The following is a 21169-nucleotide window of genomic DNA, read 5'->3' as shown; positions in this document are numbered from 1 at the left end:
GTAAATGTGATACAAAATTTACTCTTGCTAGATAGTATTTTCCTGAAAAGTCTATATAAAGAAATTTAAAAGTTATGTTCATAAACTGAAATGAGAACTGATACAAAAGGAAGCTGGATTAATACTGCCACAAATTTCTCAACTAAAGCATTCTATTGGTGATTAAGCTATTAACAGACAGCTGAAACTATAATCCCTGATGGCTGCGATCATGCAATTTCATTATAAAATCTTAAGCATTGTACTAAGTTACCCTTTACAAGGGAAATATCTTTTAATGACAATGTAAATCACTAGGTATTCATACATACATGACTGATCTGTTCTGGACCTAAGTTACAGGAATTAAGCTGCTCACAGGTAGTTTTGCAGTAACTGTACAAATAGGGGAACGGGCTCCAGTTTTCAGTTCTGTTGGAAGTTTCCAGCCATGGTGACTTGGAAATAAGTTTTAACAACTCACATTCCAGAAGGGAAATAATATACTTGAAATTCACTTGAGTATTTATATACATATGTATTCCTCAGGCTACAGGAATATTTTGCTCTCAAAGACAGAATTCAAGCTGCTCTCTCTGGCATGACAGAATGATAATCCTGGTTTAACTTTATCATTTCATCACACGATGTAAATCTGATTCTTATTAACTAAAGTATGAGATCAACATTATGCATAACTGCTCACACTTAAATATAACTGACCAGTCACAGCTTAAAAACACTTCTAATAAAAGGCAACAGATTTAGTAGTCTGTTTATAAAATAAATGATCCTCCAAGATTTCAGGTGTGCAGAGCTGTAAGTTTACTTCAGAATAAAACACAGACATAGGGGGAGAATCAAAACTTTTAGAGTTGTACTTGACCATATATTTGGACAAAGCAGAATTACACTGCATATAACAAACAGTAAAATTTCTTAAAAGTTGTTACAAATATTTTACTTTCTACCTGTACGATCATTAACATAGTTTACTATATCAAGATTTCTAAAGGCTTAAAACAAAAACAATCCCTCTAAACTACTTTCCAACAGTAAAATTTAAGTAAAATGCTTACATTCATTTGACAACAAAAAACATATTAAAAATGCTGTGTGGGTGGTGCAAGAGCTGCTTTTTCAGCTGGAACTTTTTTCCAGGGTTATTCCTGTGGAAAGAAAGAAAACACTCTTGTAAATTGACAGTTACAAAGCTCTAAAAACCTTTTAAAATGATTTTTCACTTAATTATTTGGGATACTGCAAAGAAAACTCTTATCTGCAGTTCAAACAGAACTGTGTACCTTTTCTTCTTTGCGTCTCTCCTTTTCTTCATTGTTCTCCATTGTTTCTTCTTCATCTTCCACAATCCCATCCCCTTGGTATTTGTCATGTGTCCACTTCGGACTGCTACCTGACTTTTTGAAGTTAAAACGACCTCTGCCACGCTGGAAAGTACCACGGCCTCTTCCTCTTTTGGCCCAATAATCTACACCATCATCTCTGTCATCATGCTACAATAATAATGCAAAGAATAAGGTTAAAACACTTATGTACCTCTTAAATGTTGGTATTCCATACAAAATATAGGCTACACATACAAAAATGATCAGAGTTTTCAAACAGGTCAGATCATCATCTATAGATTACATTATGAAGGATGTCTTTACAGTTCATAATGCTACAACTAAATACACCTTCATAAAATTTTTCTAGGAGTCTTTACTAGCTGTGGGTCTACGCAAATTCTCATGGTTGAGGGTAACAAACCAGTTTTCTTATAAATGAAGATAAAAGTGGCGGATAAATAAAAGGTTACTCATTAGTTCTGAGCAGTAAATCTGTGTTATCTACTCTAGGAGTGTGCTTTTAAAAGATTTTATTTTACTTTAATAGTGCAGAGATATTAATGTTTTTTACACTTATTAATGAAAGATAACAGAAGGTAGTATTCAGAAACCCTGCTTCACCCATGCCAAGTAGGGCAAATTTTAAACTAGCTATTTAAGCTTATTAACCAGTATAACTCAACTTTTACTTATTAATGTCAAATTTAAAGTTTGCCACCTTGCTACCAAATATAGTCAGATTTACCAAAATGTTTAAAGGCAATTATATGAACACTACAGACAATTATTTAAGATGCTTATATTTAGAAGGGTGAGGGACACTTGCTTCAATTTCTGCATTTTTACTTGCGATTTGGAAAGAAATCTGAGCTGTATTAAACACACAGTACATCTATATGAAGTGGTTTATTGACAGTTTAAAAAAAAGCCTGTAACTATTCTTATAATTTATAATTTCAAATAAAATGAGGAGAAAAAAACAGCTGTGGTTAGTTAATTCATTTGTTCTAGCTAAAGAATATATCATCACATCTGCTTCCAGGTTTATGGGTTAGAAAAGCTGATTGTTAGTTAACTAATTTGAAAGAAGAGAACTAACTTTTCCACAGCAGTAGCTAACTCATGAATTGAACCAGAATGTTTTGAACACATACTACAAACCACAAAACTCCAATGGTATGACATTCTTTACCCCTAGGTATCAAATAATTACTTTAGCCTTCACATTTTTAAATAAATGAAGAATGTATACTGAAGTTTGTTGGTTTAATTTAAGGGGAAAAAAGCTATTTAAATATAAATACCTTTGAGAGCTCTTAATTTGCATCCACTCCGCTTGTTAAGTATTGAACAGATTTACAATCCTGTATGCTTTTAGTAATACAGCTTCTCCCTAATACCATCTCAGTAAAGTTGTTCAGTAAGGACAGCTATGAATCTAGGACTTCAAGTAAGTATCATACAACAATTTCCAGCATCTGCTCAAGTATAAGCTAAGATAGTCATAGGTTAAGAAGAATTGAATTTAAGTTCTGATAAGAAAATGTTCTGAATCTTAATACAAAGTAAGCTATAATTCCTAGGTCTCCTGTTCAGACTGATACACATTAAAAGGTATGCAAGCTCTCTTATTTTGGATATTCAGTTTTACCCAAAAGTTCTGGTTTAATGCATATAGCTGTATTCTAGTACTCTAGTTATGTGTTTGCTAATGGCAAATGTTGAAAGTTTAAAGTATTTTAATTCTACTATATATACACATACAGTATTTAACTTTCTTCTGAAGCTATCATTGGAGCACTTTTTGTATAAACATCCTGACTATAATCACACTCTTTCTTAGATTACCTGCTAACATATTTAAGAAAAAATAATGCCACAGGGGAAGGTCTAATCTTCACTATTTAACCTTTTTTCAATGGTAAAATGATCTACTTAACAGCTTGTATTGTTAGGAAAGTCAACTGGAACAGAGGCTACCTATTCAGTATATTAAACTACTTTCAGCCCTCCTTTCATTATCAAGACGGGGAAAAAACCCTCTGTGGTTTTTGTTTGGTTTTTTCTAAACGACTATCACACTACTTAACTGAGAGCAGCAGGGCTGTTAATATTAGAGACAGCCCACATCCATCCACAAATACTATCAGCTTTTCTTGATCTTTCACTTTTGCAGATTTCCAGAAGACAGACGTATACAAAGCTTGAGTGCCATTTAGAAATAAATCCAGGAAAGTAAACAGTGCAAGTCTGTTCGGTTTTAAGCTTGTTTTTAACAATTTAGTCTGAGTCTACCATTCTTCCCATCTCACTGATGAAAAGGAGTTTGGGGATGAATTCTGTCTCAATCTTCAGTTATTGCCAGCCTGCTGCAGGATGCAAGAGAAGCAGAACCTGGAACTACAAGAATCCTGATGCTCTCATGCTTATATAACGAAAGGCATTGACAGCTACAACCACAGAAGTATCATGAGTGTAGAAACAATCTCCTTCACATCATATATAAAACGCACTTTGAGAAAACAAATGCATGCGTAAGATATCAAGTTCTCCACACCCACCAAGAAATATTTCTTGCTTTTTGGAGTATATTCAGGATCCCATTCCTCTTCCTTCGGTCTCTTTTGAAAAGTAGTATTTGAATTGCTGGGACCAGTATTTGTTCCAGCAAAAACTCCTCTGGCTCTTCCTCTGCCCCTAATTCGAAACTGATTAATGAAAATGTTATTTAATCTATTCACAAAAAGCCACAAAGCAAAAAGTCAAGTTCTGTATTACTCAAAATGCTTTTTCTGCTCTTAATTAAAATATCCATAACTGTAAATCAAGGTAATAGGTGAATTTTAAAACTAAGTAACATATTCAAGCATTCATTTTGAGATAACATTTTCTTAAGCTTAAAATCTGAAAAACATTTGAGTTTTGGTATAAATTTACCCACAACCACCAAAAAAAATCTCCTTTGACTCCTGGTAAAACAGTTTGTTGCAACAAAAGGTCAGAAGAGAACTTCTGAAACTGTTCACAGACAAAAATAGTTAGAAAAGTTAGATTTAAAAAGGGGGGAAAAAAACCTTTGGAGATTAAATAAGACCCTGTCATTTACGGAGTCATTCAGTCCCATCTGTTATGAGAGCATAATTCTAAAATAAACATGTATGAACAATGCAACGCTAGAATAAGCATGTCCACTTGGTGTTACTCATAAAATGTTCTCAACTGAGATTCAACAATGTACTTCACTCATCTGAAATTTAATTTGGCTTAAGTGCCTTACTCAGAAAATAAGCAATACATACTATATGAAGTAACAATGCTTGGAGTAAAATTGTCTTAAATGCACTTCTTCATAATGAATTAACAGGATATTAAAATATTAGGTTAAAAAGTAGTCTCACAGCAAGAAAGAAAATAATAATCACTTGACTCAGAATATGCTAAAAAGTAATATATTGTTTCCTCTGCATGGGCATCTTTAGCTTGTCGAAAACATTAACAGTTTATCTAGATAACCTCCATTTGAGAGGAAAAGAAAGGTTAGCTTGGCAAGAGAGAGTGCTAAAACTTGTAGTTATTAGAGAACATGCTTTCCATAACCAGCCTAGTTAAAGGTCTTCAGATGCAACTATACAAAACAATGACTGGAAACTAATTTCATTTGAAAAAAATAAGCATGTCCGTAAACATAGATCAAAAAGAAGCAATTAACTAACCTGAAAGGAGTATAATCCACACCTGTTCCCCACTCAGTTCCAACACTTTTTTTTTTCCCTAATGCAGAATTTCTGCAGGACAGCTTTAACAGTACTTTGAAATAGACTAAAAACAGTCCAGTAAAGAACTCACAAGATCTATCAATATACTGCAGGCAAACTAAAAAAGAATTGCTTTAAGAATCATTTAGAAAGTGACAGGTAAAGGACTAAAGAAAACGGTACAAGAAAACAAAAACTAAATGTTTGATTTCCAACAACTTTGGGACTTTTACAAAATTAAGGCACAAAGAACAGTATCGCAGTAGACAAGAAAAGGATGTAGAAACAAAGCGAAGACAAGACTATAAGAAATGAGATCAGCATTTCCTGGTATTAGGTCCTATGACTGGATTCTCTCTAACGGGTTGAGGGCTTTTGAAGTTATCTTTCAGGCAAAGTAGTACAGGAGATGAGCCCAGTACGGTGTTACCTCTATGAGCCTATTCACTGCAAAGACCACCACAAAAAGGAGATGGTACTTTTTCTATAGAAAGAGAAAGCTCCTTTTACTCAAAGCATTTACAGACAAATTCCTTTAGGAGCTGGGTACTAAAAATAATGTCATTAAAATAATTTATCTTTATTTCTGTATTTCTACTTCAAAGCTATTAATAACATTCATGGTTTTCTATTATGTACAAAAATCCCAAAATTAAATATTACGATCTAAGTATATTACTAAGTGTTAGTGAAAAATCTGTGCTAGTTTAACACGAAATCTTCAATTCCATTAAGATCTCTCTTATCCAGCCAGCCATTCCCTCCCAACATATCCTCTATGAAACAAGAAGTTTTTGTTGCAAATCAAGACACATTCTTTACTCCAAAACCAAAGCAATATTTATGGATGCAGTAACTATTAGTCTTGGATCATAAAGACACTTCTGGACTAGCCAGTCTATATCTTTCAATCCTATCCAGTCTGTAACCTTAAACAGAGGGTTTAAGACAACATGTTGGCCTATCTGTTTAGATTCTCTTGTTCTGCTACAGTTTGTGTGATGAGCCTGTGGGTGCAACTATGTATGTCACTAGGGAACACTAACCACTTATTATTGCATAGTCAGTATTGGCAGTTACCAGTAGTCAAAAATAGCAGATGCTTATTAAATTTACAGTTCACATCTACCTAACTTACATGTAGAGTAGCGTCCCTTTCATGATACATACAGTTTAGTTTTATAAAGCAGTAAGGCTTTCTAGCAATTACAAAACTTTTCTTCAACTGATTCTCTTAGAGAAAGAAAGGAGATGGTTTTTTTAGTTCTACTCATCTTTTGTTTTAACTCAGTGCTTATGCTCATGCTGACATGGGATCATGCTGACATTGTCATATTTGACATCTACATCACTGAAGGATTTATACATTTAGGCCACACAGCTGTTTGGTATAATTATAGAAATTTTTTTCCTCTTTTCTCATTAAGAAAATATTTTTATCATTATAAATAATTCTGAACTTAAGCTTCACCTTTTTAGATGTAAGATGCAAACCTTAGGTCAGTGTTGCACAATCCAGGTGCATTTCAGAGATGCTCTTGTATGTAGTTCAAAACATTCCTCTACATGACTACATTCTTCTACATGACTACAAACAAAATCCAGCATATATTCCTATCAAACATATCTGCACCAAGCAATGCCTTTTAGCATTGTTTAGTCTTAATTACATGCTACATGAAGAACTGAGAAAGTATGAAATTACTCTGGCCCATTGAGTCAGGCTATCTGACATCTTTTCCCTGCAAATGGAATTTTATTTTTAAGGTATCACTTGTTTTCCATGTTCCTCATCTTTACAAGGTCTCCTCTACTGTTTCTTCATCCTTCCTAATGCTTCTACTTTTCCCAATTAAATATTAGTAAATTACATTAACATGCATTTTTTACCTTTTTATTGATTAGTGGCTTAAAACATTTTCTGAAGACCATGCGGTCAATATGGCACTTCCAAATCACAATGCTAAAATACATTCCAGAGCTAAATTAATAAGCTTTCATGCTCACTGTTGCTAGTCCAAGCCATTCAGAGAACACACTGAAAAACAACAGCAAGCATACCATCTTCTCTCCTTAATACAGCTGTCTCAAGGTTTGTGTACATTTAATTATGTGACATTCTATTTAACAACAAGCTGCAGACAGCTACTGAAAGGAGGGCAAAAAATCGAACTAAAAATGATGGAAAAAACAGAACCTGCAGGAAGTGAGAGGCAATATATCACAGGCCTTTATAAAGAAGTCAAATTTAAGATTCTCCCAGGAAATGACATAATTGCAAAATAGCAAGGAAAAAAAAAAAAAGATTTTTTTTTCCCACCCTTTGTCTCTAATACTATTTTATTACACCTTTACACACCAAACACTGTTGGACAGTGTTAAAGATCCATCTGCAAGTTTGCTATGTGGCATGAGAGAATTCAAGAATCAGTACTATGAAAAAATTAACATTAATCACAGCAGCATTGTCTTGTTTTGTCATACTATTCTTAAAGTCTTATTTTTAAGCTAGTTGATTCAACAAAACATTTTCTAGAGTTAGCAACTTTGAAGCAAGAACACTATCGTATGCTGTTGAACACAATTTCTTGAGGGATTCACATTCTTCATGCCTCAATTTTGAGAGGGTGAATCTTTACATCACAATAATAATATTGCATTCATAATTTGGGGGAAGAATAGGAAAACAGCAACTTACAAAGGTTCCTCTTGGCCTGTTGACTCCCGTAAAACTGGAATATTCTTTCTGCTCATGGTGGGTTTTGAACTCTTCATCTCTTTCTTTCTTGCTATCCTTTTCTTCTCGAGAACTGGATGAGGAAGAAGATGGAGAAGAAGATGGGGAGGATCGAGAACGGTCTTGCTCTCTTTTTTGTTTACTGAAAAATAAAAAGATATACTGTGTGCTATTTTAAAAGTACTATAGTCTGTAACACTATACTAAAAAGGGGTCTCTGTTTATGTTTTATGAAAAAACACTATCTCCCCTTCTGGTTATAAAGTCACACATAAGTTACATATTTCAGATGTTAAGGTGAAGTATAATTTCACTTTCCAGCCTCCTCTTACACATTTAAATGCATTACATGTACACTATTGCTAATGAGTTGGAAAGCAGCAGTCTGCAAACTGCAAAACAGTTTTTCTAAGATGTGATGCCATGAAGAGGTTCTGCTATTTTTTCTTTTAAAATCTGCCTTTCTTCTGAGGCAGCAAACAGAAACCAAAGGGAAGAAAACCCTCAAGGCAAAATTTTTACGTTAACTACATAATTCAGTTTGCACACTGTTGAGAAGTAGATATGGTCTGGGTTTCCCTATGTAGATGCCTGTACAGAATTAGCCAGTGGAAGATAATGTGGATACCAAAATCAGAAAGGAAATGGGAAAAAGAAAGCATAAGTAAAAATTCATTGTATACCCAGTATAAAGCAGGAAAAAACCCTACAGTAAGACTTTCAGTAACCCCATAGTGGCAGTAATTCGACCCGATTTACAAGATTTTAATGTAATATCCAAAGGACAGTCATACCTGAAGCAACTCTTACCACAGCTACACAGTATCCACTGAAACATGCTAACATCTTTGTCTTAAAAGCAGCCCACTGGCTTTAGAAAGAAAATAAATACTCCCCTTCTCGCCCACGTTAAACCTAAACATCAGTAAAATTCTCATATTCTGGGTGTTATGAGTTGAAAAAGTGCGGAATCAAGCATAACGAACCAAAGTTCTTACACAAACTGTTTATAGAAATGCACTGCATTGAAGTCCAACCTCCTGATGTAGCCTGGATAATAGGACAGATTAATTTGTCATTTTTTTTTTCAGTGTTAGCTTGCTATTCCAAAGTTTTTGTCCTCATCCACCATAAGCCGTGTAAAAGACAGATAATACATTTTTGCTGTAAAACAAATAATTTTAATTGTTTAAATTTAAATGTTCCATTACACATTGAAAATTGAAAGCAATTAAGCTTACAATTGCAAAAGGCTAATTAGAAGCTAAAAACCTACGCAGCGACTTCAAATATTTACCTGTCATCTTTGTAAGATTTGTAATCCTTGTAATCTTTTGCAGTTTTCTCCTGCTTTCTTGACCCACTGGATTCTCTGGAACCCTTTGAGTCTCCTCGTTCTTTACTTCGCTCTTTTCTACGGCGGTCAATGTCGTGCCGAAGATCAGCAGAGTCGCACCTTAATTTTTTGTCTCCCTGTAAGTGAAAATATATTTCAAAAACAAGATTTTAAGTTAAACGTCCAGAAGACAATCTAAATTAAAAGGTAAGTTATACCTCAACTTTCTAAAAGACAAGATAGGATTTACCTAGTTGTCAACAGACTCTTCAGCATGTAAGTTGACTTCTAGTGAAAATCCTTTACATGCAATTGTTTGGTCTAAAAAGAGAAAGCTAAGCTAAAAACCTGGCTAAGAAATTAACTTTTGAGCAAGCACTCCCACCGAGCCAACGCAAGACCTACTTTTTGATGTAGACAGACTATAATACATGGTTTGGGAAGATACCCAAGCATACAATTCTTCTGGCTAACTGTGTTTTTAGCAGAGCACAAGCACCTTATCCATCCAACCATACTACTCACTGATCACCTCAGCATTTATTTTTTCTCCTATTCTTTGTCCTTAGGCAGCTAGCGCCACAAAATTGACTATGAAAATGTCCAAGAGAAGAAAGGAAGGGTGGGAGATTTGACCTTATAATGCCACACTCTCAATGCAGCAGAACCTCATGCTGCATAAACTGGTTTCTTGCCAGTATGTTTTACTCAAAAGTCAAGGATAAAAAAAAATAGTGTAAATCCAAGTACTCCATACATTATAAATACAAACTATTTTTTGAAGATTTATATACACACATAAAGTTCGGATTCAAAGGGAAACGCACCAAATTAAGATTAGACATACAGCTAGGATGTTTACTGAGAACCTACTTTTTGACTTTCTTCTTTAAAGCCTCTCTCTTCACCTGCTAAACGGGTATGCTTCCTCAGGGCACTTGGAGAGATGTCAATCCTCCTAAATGTAAAATAAAAGCAGTGTCTAGCCATATGTGTATGTGACTGTTTATGGCTTCAGACATTTTTTTCCAATAGAAATCTGAGGAAAAAAAAGGCATTTTTGCAGTAGGACAACCTTTTTGAATATAAAGCCCCACTATCAGAATAGATACAGAAGTAGATTCAAAATGGAAAACCTTTATTTTCCTCTGTGAAATATGCTGAAAATACAAATACACAAAACATGCAGTTTGATTTTCATATTTTAACCATGGTTTTGAACATATAAAAAGTTTAAAGAAGAATTCCAAAAGATAGTAAATGTGGGCAGTCCCAACCCCACCCCCCACTCCAAGAACTCAATCAACATAATGGCATAGTTGGTAACACAGTAGAAATACTTACTTGGTATATTAGCTCCTACATGGTCAGGGGATAACACAGAGATAATGTAGCCTCACATGCAACACAAATACTATAGTACAAACCCTTATATAACTAAAGCGCTTGATCAGAAATTACATCTGCACACCTACCCTCTTACCTTTCAGGTTCTCAGACTCTTTTTTTTTGAACAAATCCTGCTGTAAATTAACACACACAAGGACTAAAGTAGTTAAGGTGACCATTTCACACTGAAGAATAAAGATACACTACCAGGCTTATTTTAATCTTCTAAACATATGCCCCTCAATATTTGAGCACTGCATATGAGAAAAATAAATATATCCCAAATGAGACAGAGGCAGAGAAGACATCTGTTACAAAGCTACAGATGAAGCCAGAGTTGGCTCAAGTGAGTTCTTTCAAGGAAAGATTTTTTTTTTTTAATCTTTTTAGATGTTTTGTATTTACACAGAAACTGACAAATTACTCCACACAGATTAGAAAAAGTATTTTGGGTTCTCAAATTAAATATTAGCAGATAACATTCTTTGAAATACAAAGCATCTACATATGCAATTAATACGTACCTATGTATTTCTGGGCTCTTTTGCCGGGTGCAGTGTTCTTCGGTAGCTTTTTGATATGCAGTGAACCTCTCATTTAGGGTCATTCCAGGTGACTTGAAGTATTGCTCTGTTGGTTACAATAGAGAAACACTGTCTCATTAGTTTAATTCAACTGACACAGGTATTCTACTCCTGACAGAAAGGCATGTAGCAGGCAAAAAACACAGTATTTTCAATAAATATATCAGAAGGACAAGCAAATGTGGAGTTCTCTCTACTTTTACATTATCTGTAACCCAAACAAGTAACAGTGCACAGCATCACTGCAAGTCTACTTATAATTATGCCAGGACTGTACTACATCTAATTCAAGCATGATTTACTGATTAGACTTGCTTCTTTTCAGTGACATTTTCCTCTAACAAGAGAGAAAGGAGCAATTATCTTAAGTTACTTCTTTACACTTTGCCCATAAGAGAAAATGAAGTTACTTTGAGCCATGAATAATTGCAAGAAGCAGATTTTACAATTCATCTCATCTTTAACTTAAAAGAGAATTAATTTAGTGAAAACATTAAGTAATGTATGTTTCAATAATTACATGAATGACCTAAAAAGTTATTTCTTAAAAGTATAAAATTTCTCAATTTGAAGTTGTGATGATAAACAATTCAAGACAAGTAACACTCCTATACATAAATAATCTATTTAAGCATCTGGCATCTTGGCAAACCTGACGGCTTCTCTGACAAATTTTCTCTTGCCTTCAGAGACAGTTAAATTAGCAACAGCAAAACTCAGTTTTTAAACCAGCTCAACAAATGTGTTTAAATGTAATATAGAAATACATAAACTCATGAACTATGAAATGTTACATATGAAGCAAGCTATCTGCTTAACAGGTCAACATACATCTGTATCAACTTACCGCCCGGCATCCAGCATTTGTCTCATAACCAACCATTAAAACTTGAAACGGCCACTACAAGGGTAGTGCCTCAATCATAATTCCATCAAACACAGGAATTTGAGCTAGCAACTCTGTTTTTATGCCATTTTTGCCAGGAAGACAGAAGGTTCAACTTTGCCTGTTTGGCATCTGTATCTTTCAACAGCTATTTTACTTTTGTAACATGGATTTTGCCATTTCAAAACACATTCCAGGACCTAGTTACAATGAAAAAGAAAACATCACTGGGCATTTTCAGCTCTACATTAACAAAGAGCTGTTCAGACTGGTCGCATCACACCGATAATGAACATAACTTCAATTTGTCAAAAGAGTTACTAAAAATCTGATCACAGACCACAGTAAATTTGAAACGTATAGAGAGGTTCTCCCTTCAGAAACCATGATAACTTTACATATTGAGTAACTTGACCAGATAGGCTGTTAAACTGTTATATTTACCAGGTATTTGTTTAATTTAACATACAAATGTTTACAGAAAAACAAGTTAAGCATTCTGTGATCAACATGTAAGAGTCTCAGGAATATTATTTCACCTGGAGCCTACACATGTACAATATAAGCCAACATTTACAGAAGCTCTCATTGGATCGAGCCGTAAGTTTCTTTCATATCAATAAAAGAAAAGATACTTTCATAATGAAATTATACTCTAAGTAAGTGTCCCAACAAGGATTTTTTTTAATCCAATATAATCTATAATTGCCTACTATTACTTTCCTTTGCAAATAATTCAAAATCCGTAAAATCACTTGGCCTTAGTCACCTAAAGTTACTTATTTTGGCAACAAAATGGGAATTTTGAGGGAACTTCAGCATATACCTTTAGGACAAAAATCTTTGCAATTTTAGTAGCTAAGCATCTTCAGAAATAACGCTTACAGATATACTGAACTGGGCACTTAAAGCATTTCCACATTCCCCCTTTGTACACTGATGCAGTGGAATTATTTTCATCAGCAAGTTCTTCCATATTATTTCAGTACATTAAACACAAGAATAAGACAACAGTCCAGTGAAATAAGATAAATGTTGTATGAAAAAAGTTTAAGCTCATTTAAAGAACTCTCTAGATGTCCTCACAAGATTTAAAGGAATTATCAATTCTTCAGTCAAAACCTTTAATCAAAAAACTTTGACAGTATCTGTGACCTAAACAAAATACATCTACTTTGTTGGTATTTTTCCCCAAGAAATTGTTTTAATTTAATGATAGCAAGCAACAGTCACTACTGTTAAATGAATTATATATATATTGTATTTTCTGATTTAACAGAGATGTATTTAGCCACTGCCAAGTTCCTACAAGTGGAATTCCTGGCTCCAACACTACCACTGTCAAATAAGACTCAAATGAGATTTCATAGTGTATTTTAATATCATATAGAGTACAACTTTTGTTAAGTGTTATTATTTTTTAGGACTAAAAAAGGAACCTCTAATAAGCACCTGGAAATGACCTCTGGGGTGCCCCAATAAGCGATGCCATTGTATTTAATGGTACAAAAGACACCTGTCAACACAAATTGCACTGCTTAATATTAAATTAGATGTTAAAACTATTAAACTAAACCTAAAGAAGATTGACCAACATAGTACGTTTAAACTTCAATGCAAAAATTCAAATTTTATACACTATCTAGACTCAAAGTTTATCCAGAAACTTAGCATAAATGTTACTACACTCTACATTTTGGGTTTGTGGGGGGTTTTTTGTTTTTTTTTGGATACTAGCTTCTGCAGCTATTATTTTTCCAATTACTTTTGTGCATACATCAAAAGGAAAAAAGTCTGACTAAATCAACATTAAAAGAGGGCCAAAATCTTCCTGTACTAGAGATATCCAACAGGCTTAAATGCAGTTGTCAGGGGTGTGTGTATTTGGTACAGTAAACTGAATACATACCTTTGACATGATGAACCAAGGACACTATGTGCTGAATAAATGACTCTGACGTGCTTTTGCTGGCCTGTGGCAACTTAATGTGGTCAAAGATGGATCGGAACTCTTGCTCCTTCTTGATGGAATGGACAAGTGTGCTAGCAAGCAGCCTGTCTTTAGTCAAGGATGCAGGTCTAAAATGTATCAACAACAACAACAGAAAAAACACAAAAAGAAACCGATAGTTTAAATAAAGAGCAGTGACACTGCAGGCAAGTGGAGAACCACACTTAAAGTGGAATAATTTACCTATTGGAATCATCAAGAGGTACTGGTGCCATTTTGAGTTTAACTTCAGGACGATGGGAGTCACTGGCTATCATTTTGATCCTAAGTGGGCTCTCCTCTCTGAAGGTGGATTTTTCTCTCGCATCCAGATTCTTGTGTAGAGGGGGACTGTAATCAAAGAGTTCTTTGAGCTTTTCAGACTTTACCTGCTCAGGTGACTGAGTTTCTTTCTTCATCATTAGTCTCTCAGAACTTTTGTCGTCTTCCTTGTGCTTATCTTTTGTTGCACTAGGCCTTTCCACTACATAGACAGTCTCTTTAGGCTTATAACTTTTCTCTTCTCTAAATCCATCGCTCTCTCTATTGCCCTTCATTGATATTTTAGATTTGTATTTGGTTCCTTCCTCCTCAGCATTCCGATGAGATGCAGTAGGAAAATTTTTACCCTGATCTGCCAGGACAGATTTTCTGAACTGTCTATAATCCTCTGTCTCCTCTGTGTCCTCCCCTTCAGAGTCATTAAACTTTTCTTTCCCGGTCTCTTTATCAACAAAATAATCTAAAGCTTCCTGATCCTCCCATTCCCTTTCTCCCTCTGTCCTCCCTTTTTCTGATCCTCTCTCCTTCTGGGCCTCCTTCTCCCTGGTATTACCCCTATCAAGCAGGTATACTCTAGACTCTTCATCTGTGTACCTGTGGATAGCAAAGAAGAGACTGGTAACTCTGGATTGCATTCATTCCAGTTCATCACTTGCATTTCTCTTTTGTGTCAATCCCACACCAACAAGAAGAAAATACATTCCACTGTGCAGTGCAACTTTAGCATTTAAGATTGTGCACAGAATTAATACTGTACCCAGTCATTTATGTTATTTGAAGCATTTGAAGAAAATAATGCCTTTCTGTAGAACACCTAGAAATTCTCTGCCTGAATTTATAAAAAAGCTAGTGGTTCATTTGTTTGTTCTTTCTTAATTGGTACCCAACTTCACATATTCTTACACCACCCATTTTGTCAGTCGCATAAAATTTGGCAGTTCAGACTGCAATTTACTTTTCAATTCCTCTTAGTAAAAAGTTAAAGAGTACCATTAAAAAAAAAATTTTTTTTCAAGATCCTGCACATTTCTAAGAGAGGTCCAAAATTTGACACTGGCTTAATTCATTCACTGTATTGTGCACAAGTAGCTTACCTAAACACAGGAACACATTTAGAAATTAATGCTTATTTTAGCCACTGCCTTATCTATACATTTTCACATAGGTCCTAGCATATTTACCAGCTACAATACACCTAACGTAGGGGAAGTCACATTTTTGGTGTTCTAGCAGTATATTTTTATAATAAATCACTGACTGGACAAATTCATTTAAAATCATGCAGTCAAATCTATTTAGCACAGAACACAGCTTTGCTCTATAATTCATTTTATATGAAATCCACTAAAGTAAAAGTCACAATAGAAAAGAAGTCTAATGTCAGTACGCTTTTTACAACTTTTTCCCCAATTACTGCTATATCAAACACACCAGCCATTAACATTTTAAGAACAAATTTAAGAACTTCACATAAACTGGAAAYATACATTCAAGTTTAAACAGATTGTCACTAAAATTCACGTTCCAAGAATACCAAGACCTACCCTCTTTCATAAGTAATGCAAGTCAGGGCATCAAAGTTGTCATACTGCACTACACAATTAGGAATGAATGCTGTTTATGTTAACAAAGAAATCATTGCGTGACACCTGGGTTTTCACAGACTTCCAGAAGATTTGCATTTCAAACTATATGAAGCACTAAAAGATCAAAGTACTTAAACAGAATTCACCTTGTCAAACAAGCAAGTCTGATGCACTACTCTGATTAAGATTTTCTTAACAGACTATAAGAAAATACACTGTAAAGGAAGGGGACAAACCGATTGTTCCTGAAGGATATAGGTCCCTATCTTTACTAGTTAATGACCAAGAGTGTCTTAAAAGAGGAAAAAGGCATGCATTTTAAGCTCAACTAGGTTAAAATTAATAAAACATTCAACAGCATTCTATATTGCTTTTTCCAAGGCACAGTGAAGATCTAGTCAAAACTCAGTAGACAGCATTTTAAGATGCAACATTAGTTTTACAGTGCAACTCTTACCTTTTCAGAAACTTTCCACCTTTTGCAGTTTCCTGTTCTCCAGTCTCAGGATAAAATGAACGCGCTCGAGCCTCCTCACGGGGAGCGCTCTGTGATGGGATTGTCTTTGCAGGGCTTCTCCTTGAAGGGATGTGATGCAGTGGGCTATTCTGAGAAGGACTATAACGGCTAGAACCATTTCCAACAGAACCAGAGCCAGACCTCTCAGGGCTATGCTGAATGGAATGGGAATGTTGAGGTGTGTCCTTTGCTGAGTGGACTGTGCTAAGCAAAGGGGCATCGGAGCAGGATGAACTCTGACTAGGTGGGGTGGCAATAGAAGGACTATGGGGTGACCTTGGACTGTTATCATATGCTGAAAGGCCAGGCCAAATGTCGCCAGAAGCTGCTGATGATTTGTTAAAATCGTCAAGAGACTCTGATGGGTCATGTTCAAATGTATCTTTCTGTTCATCTTGTGATTTATTTTTCAAAGGGCTATCTTGCAAAGGAGCCCCTTCAGTTTTCTTTGCCTGCTTTTCCAGAGACCCACGTCTTTTGGAAGAGACAGGTGATTTGCTGTATGGGGATGAAGAACGAGATGAGGAGGACCTTGGGGACCTGGAAGATCTGTAAGATCGACGAGATCTGCTCCGGGACCTCTGGGAAGACACAGACCTTCGCTTTGGACTTCTGGAACGTGAACGGCCTCGCCTGGGGCTTCGGGAGTGTCTTCGGTTCCAGACAGGCCTATAACCTCCACGATGATATCTACCACCTCCTCCTTGATAATACCCTCTACCTCTTCCTCTGTAACCATAGGGGCGTCTCATTCCTCTATTATTTCTGTAATCTCTGCGATAATCTCTAGAATAAACACGATCCCTGCTGCGAGATCGTGAATATGTCCTTGACCGAGACCTAGAACTAAAATTAAAAAGCAAGCATTAACATTTGACAATAGAGGAGGGAGAGAAAGGGAAAAAAATTTTAAAAAAAGAACACACTAAACCCTAAATCACTCACATGCAGTCTGAATGGTAAAAGAAACAGGCCTGGTCTTAAAGACAATGTAAATTCTACAATTTACCTTTATTAATTTTTCCTGTCACATAACAGATTATCATAAACACGCCTATACTCTAAGGACTGTGAAACTCTAGAATTCAGCATCACCTCATTAAGACATTACCAACCTCAGTGGCCCAGCCTAAGATTTTATTAGGGATGACCACTCAGTAGCATGGCTTTCAGTTCTTCAGCCATCACAGTTCACAGCCTGGAATATGGACTTACATCACCTCCAGTATAATTTAATATGCCAGCCTGTGGACTGCAGCAGCTGATGAGGCAGTGAATATTCAATTCAGCTACTCCTGTTATGGGAGCTGGTAATATCCAAGAGTAAGAAWGATGAAGAAAAGGATGAAGGCAACTGAGAAGGCAATTACAATCAGCGAGATATAACAAAGCTTATCTGCTGAGCCTTAACTTACTCCACATGTGAAAAGCTACATGAGAAAGACAGAACAAATCACAGAGAAAGACACAGAAAACACCATGTGAAGGGGGAGGGGAGAATCAAACAAACCACAAATCAGCAAGAACCATTAGCATTCTGAAACTTTCTTCAGATACAGGAAAAGAGCAAAACAGTAGAGTATTAAAGTAACAGAAACTACATTCAAAGCAGAATTTACCTATTGTCTAAAGTGAAAGAAGATCCCAGGCTGACTTTTGCCACAGCATTATGCAAGTGAAAAAATAAATTTCCAGACAAAAACAATACACTAAACCAACTTTTCATGCAGTAAGATATCGATTTACCTGTATCTCTTTTTTCTAGAATGTGATCTGGATCTTGACCTAGAGCTGGACTGAGATCTGGACTTTGATCTTGAAGAATGTGATCTAGAGTTAGATCGCCCCATTTTTCCCAGTAGATACACTCCTTCCCAAAAGGAAAAGCAGTGAGGAGGGGAGGAGGAAAAAAAAAAAAAAAAAGGGAAGGGACTATTTAGAGTCCATGTAACTCAAACAAATAAACAAGATTTTTATATTATAAAATGAGATTATCAGAAAGAGGTACAGAATATCCTAAACAAAAGACCTTTGAAGAGGATAAGAGTACATTTATTAGTAACTTACAAAAGCTCAATATACCACAGTTTAAAGAATGTACGACTTATTTAACACAGCTTTAGCAAGCTGCTTGTCTGAAAACATAAAACATATCAGTAAAAGGTTTCCCAAGTTTAATTGAAAACTGATCCTTTAAGTAGGAGAGAGGTAGCAACAGAAAAAAACATTTTTGCAAATTAAGGCAAGAAATAACAGGAGCCTGGACTGTTACACATTTGTTATCAAAAGCTAGATTTATATTTTCTACTAATTTTATACAGTTTTTAAAGTTAAGTTTGATTATAACCTAAAAAAATTTTGTTATAACTGCCCAAAGTTTTTTCAAGTGAAACCTCTGACCTTTCTAGAATTTAGGCTAAAACCACTGTGTAAAGATGAAAATGTATTTTTTTCCCCCCTACTCACAGCAAAAAGATCACTCACAATCCAGGCATCTGTACTGTCATTAAAGAAAAAATATCTGTTTGGCTTAGCATTTGTTTATTCCAATTCTGAACTATTTCTTATATAAATATATAAAAACACAAAATTCTTGCTATCTGTTGGGTTTATAGATTCCTTGCATTTCCAACACACCAGTCCCTCCAGGACTTCATAGCCTACTACAGTCAACCTTTCATATAAGCAAAGAAAAAGCCCTGAAGTATTCTGTCCAGCAGTTGATAGTTTGAGCCAGGAGTATTATTTCTCTTAACCACATGCATTAAATCTAATTAGCCTATCTGATTTTCCATCTGTCAACAAGCCCACCATGCATCTTTTTAGGTTAAGCTAACTTTTTAAACTAATGTTGTTAAAAATCCACAGCCAACTAATATTTTATAACAACCACCTGAATAATATGGCCTACAACAGAATTCAACATTTTTTAACTGAACATGAGCTATCAAAACTATGCAGGATTATAAAGCAATGAGTCCTAAAATAAAATAAACACATAATAAACTATAATTTATTGTTATTTATAACTGTAATAAATATTTATAGTTATTGCTATCCATTAAGAAAAATGCACATCTTTGTTCTTTTCCGATCAGTGTCTGAAATTCCCCAATTAATAACAAATTTGCTTCAACACCATTTTCTTTTAAGATTGTCCAGCTAAAAAAAAAGGGTTACATGAGATGCCCTTTCGAATATAAACTGTTGACAAGCAATTGCATTTTCAGGCCTTAGTATGCTCAGTGTCCAGAATTATCATTATCATCGATTATGTGTGTCATCATTGTTTGTGTCTTCCATTTTTGTTTAATAACTACTAAACACTTAGTTTTTATATTACAATCATACATAAAAGCCTAGAACTAGTCTATTGAAAATAGAAGTTCAACTTGACAAGCATTTTGTCACATGGTTTTTTTTATATATATATATATATATATATATATATATATATATTTAAAAAAACATTTTTTGTGGTTAGGGAGATCTCAATTGTGCTAAGATAAAAGAAACAAGCAACATTATAAACTTAAAGTTAACAAAATTTCAGAAACTTTAGGCAAGCATAAGCGAATCCAAAAGAAAAAAGCAGACCAGTCTTTCCCCTATCACTGGTTATTCCTGTACCATACCACTATCCTCACCATAGTAGCACAAGTGTTTGTGAGGCCCTACTGAGATCTGATCTCAGCTGAAACTCACCCAACAACAACAACAAAATTTAACCTGCACTAATTTTCCATTTAACTGAACTAAGAAAAAATTCTTTATCTTGGAGAAGAACGTGTTGCGTGCTGTCTTTGAACAGCTCCTTCCATTAAAAAGCAAACTTATATAACATATAAGATGGCTTTTATTCATTGTGTTCAATTAAACTCATAGAAAGTGCCTTAAAATCTCTTATGCTAATCTGCTCATAGGCCACAGACATTTGGAGTGTTTAAACTCTTTTAAGACACAAAGCATGTCAATTTTCTCCAAGTATGATAGAAAAAAGCCTCTAGTTATTGGGGACAGGCAGCAATTTTCAGACCAAAATTCACATATGCAGCAGAAGTTCATAACACAACCCAATTTCAGCTTTAAAGGAAAATAAATCTGTTTGTGATTTTCACTGTATTTAACAATAACATTTGTACATTTGTATTCTGTGTAGGACAAGTAGGTATAGGCAAATCATTAGTTGATCTTTAAATGACATACGGAACACTAATTTCAGAAAGATGTATACATTTTAGGTTTTTTTGTTTTTAAATCACAAGCATAAATTTTAGAAAAACAGAATCAATTCTCATCTCAAATGATTGGGTTGAATCAGAACATTTAAAAACAGAATTAAGTTAATCTTACCTCAAACCTTTAATTGGTGCCAATGAAGCAATTATTTTACAATTCTCTATTTGTGCTTTCAGCAATTCTGATTCCTATGCAACAGAAAAAGAGAAGTCATAGGCATACACTTTTACTACAGGACTGGGCTCAAAGGTAGAGAGACAATTTCCTTAAATGGGTTCAAACATTAATCTCTTTATCATAAAGCGATAACACACAAGAAATGCCAAATTTATTGCTGGACTCGCTGTTACATGCTAGGACTGAATCAGCTCAACAGCCACTGCCAAGAAGGGGCAAATCCCACTCCCCTTCCATACCTGATCACTCCTCCTTCAGCCTTGCTTACAGCCGGCTGTACAACTCACCATCCTCACTTCACAACAGACCTGACTCTTCAGGTCCTTCAATGAGCAGGCTCTTGATAACCTAACCACATGAAAG

The 21169-nt window shown here is 35.0% G+C and overlaps 1 protein-coding gene across 9 annotated transcripts in view; it reads right to left on the bottom strand.

The window, feature by feature from the left end:
* Positions 1–780: 780 nt before the first annotated feature.
* The window catches only part of BCLAF1 (BCL2 associated transcription factor 1), a 25102-nt gene continuing 4713 nt past the window's right edge, over positions 781–21169 (bottom strand). For 4 of the 9 annotated variants that reach the window (XM_026087422.1, XM_026087421.1, XM_026087420.1 and 1 more), the window contains 12 exons: positions 20744–20817; positions 18137–18260; positions 16331–17236; positions 14210–14881; positions 13925–14094; positions 11070–11175; positions 10030–10114; positions 9118–9293; positions 7782–7962; positions 3890–4036; positions 1284–1493; positions 781–1148 (listed from right to left, as the gene is read on the bottom strand). In XM_026087422.1, coding sequence (XP_025943207.1) covers positions 1143–1148; positions 1284–1493; positions 3890–4036; positions 7782–7962; positions 9118–9293; positions 10030–10114; positions 11070–11175; positions 13925–14094; positions 14210–14881; positions 16331–17236; positions 18137–18240 — 2763 coding nt within the window. In that variant the 5' untranslated portion in view covers positions 18241–18260; positions 20744–20817 and the 3' untranslated portion in view covers positions 781–1142. Of the gene's footprint in view, positions 1149–1283; positions 1494–3889; positions 4037–7781; positions 7963–8818; positions 8985–9117; positions 9294–10029; positions 10115–11069; positions 11176–13924; positions 14095–14209; positions 14882–16330; positions 17237–18136; positions 18261–20743; positions 20818–21045; positions 21155–21169 lie in introns of those variants that run through there. The other 5 variants (XM_026087423.1, XM_026087425.1, XM_026087428.1 and 2 more) reach the window with 5 other exon arrangements.

Source organism: Apteryx rowi, unplaced genomic scaffold (assembly GCF_003343035.1).
Source record: "Apteryx rowi isolate R43461 unplaced genomic scaffold, aptRow1 scaffold_716, whole genome shotgun sequence".
NCBI classification, from domain to species: domain Eukaryota; kingdom Metazoa; phylum Chordata; class Aves; order Apterygiformes; family Apterygidae; genus Apteryx; species Apteryx rowi.
This window is presented reverse-complemented; position numbering and strand designations above follow the sequence as displayed.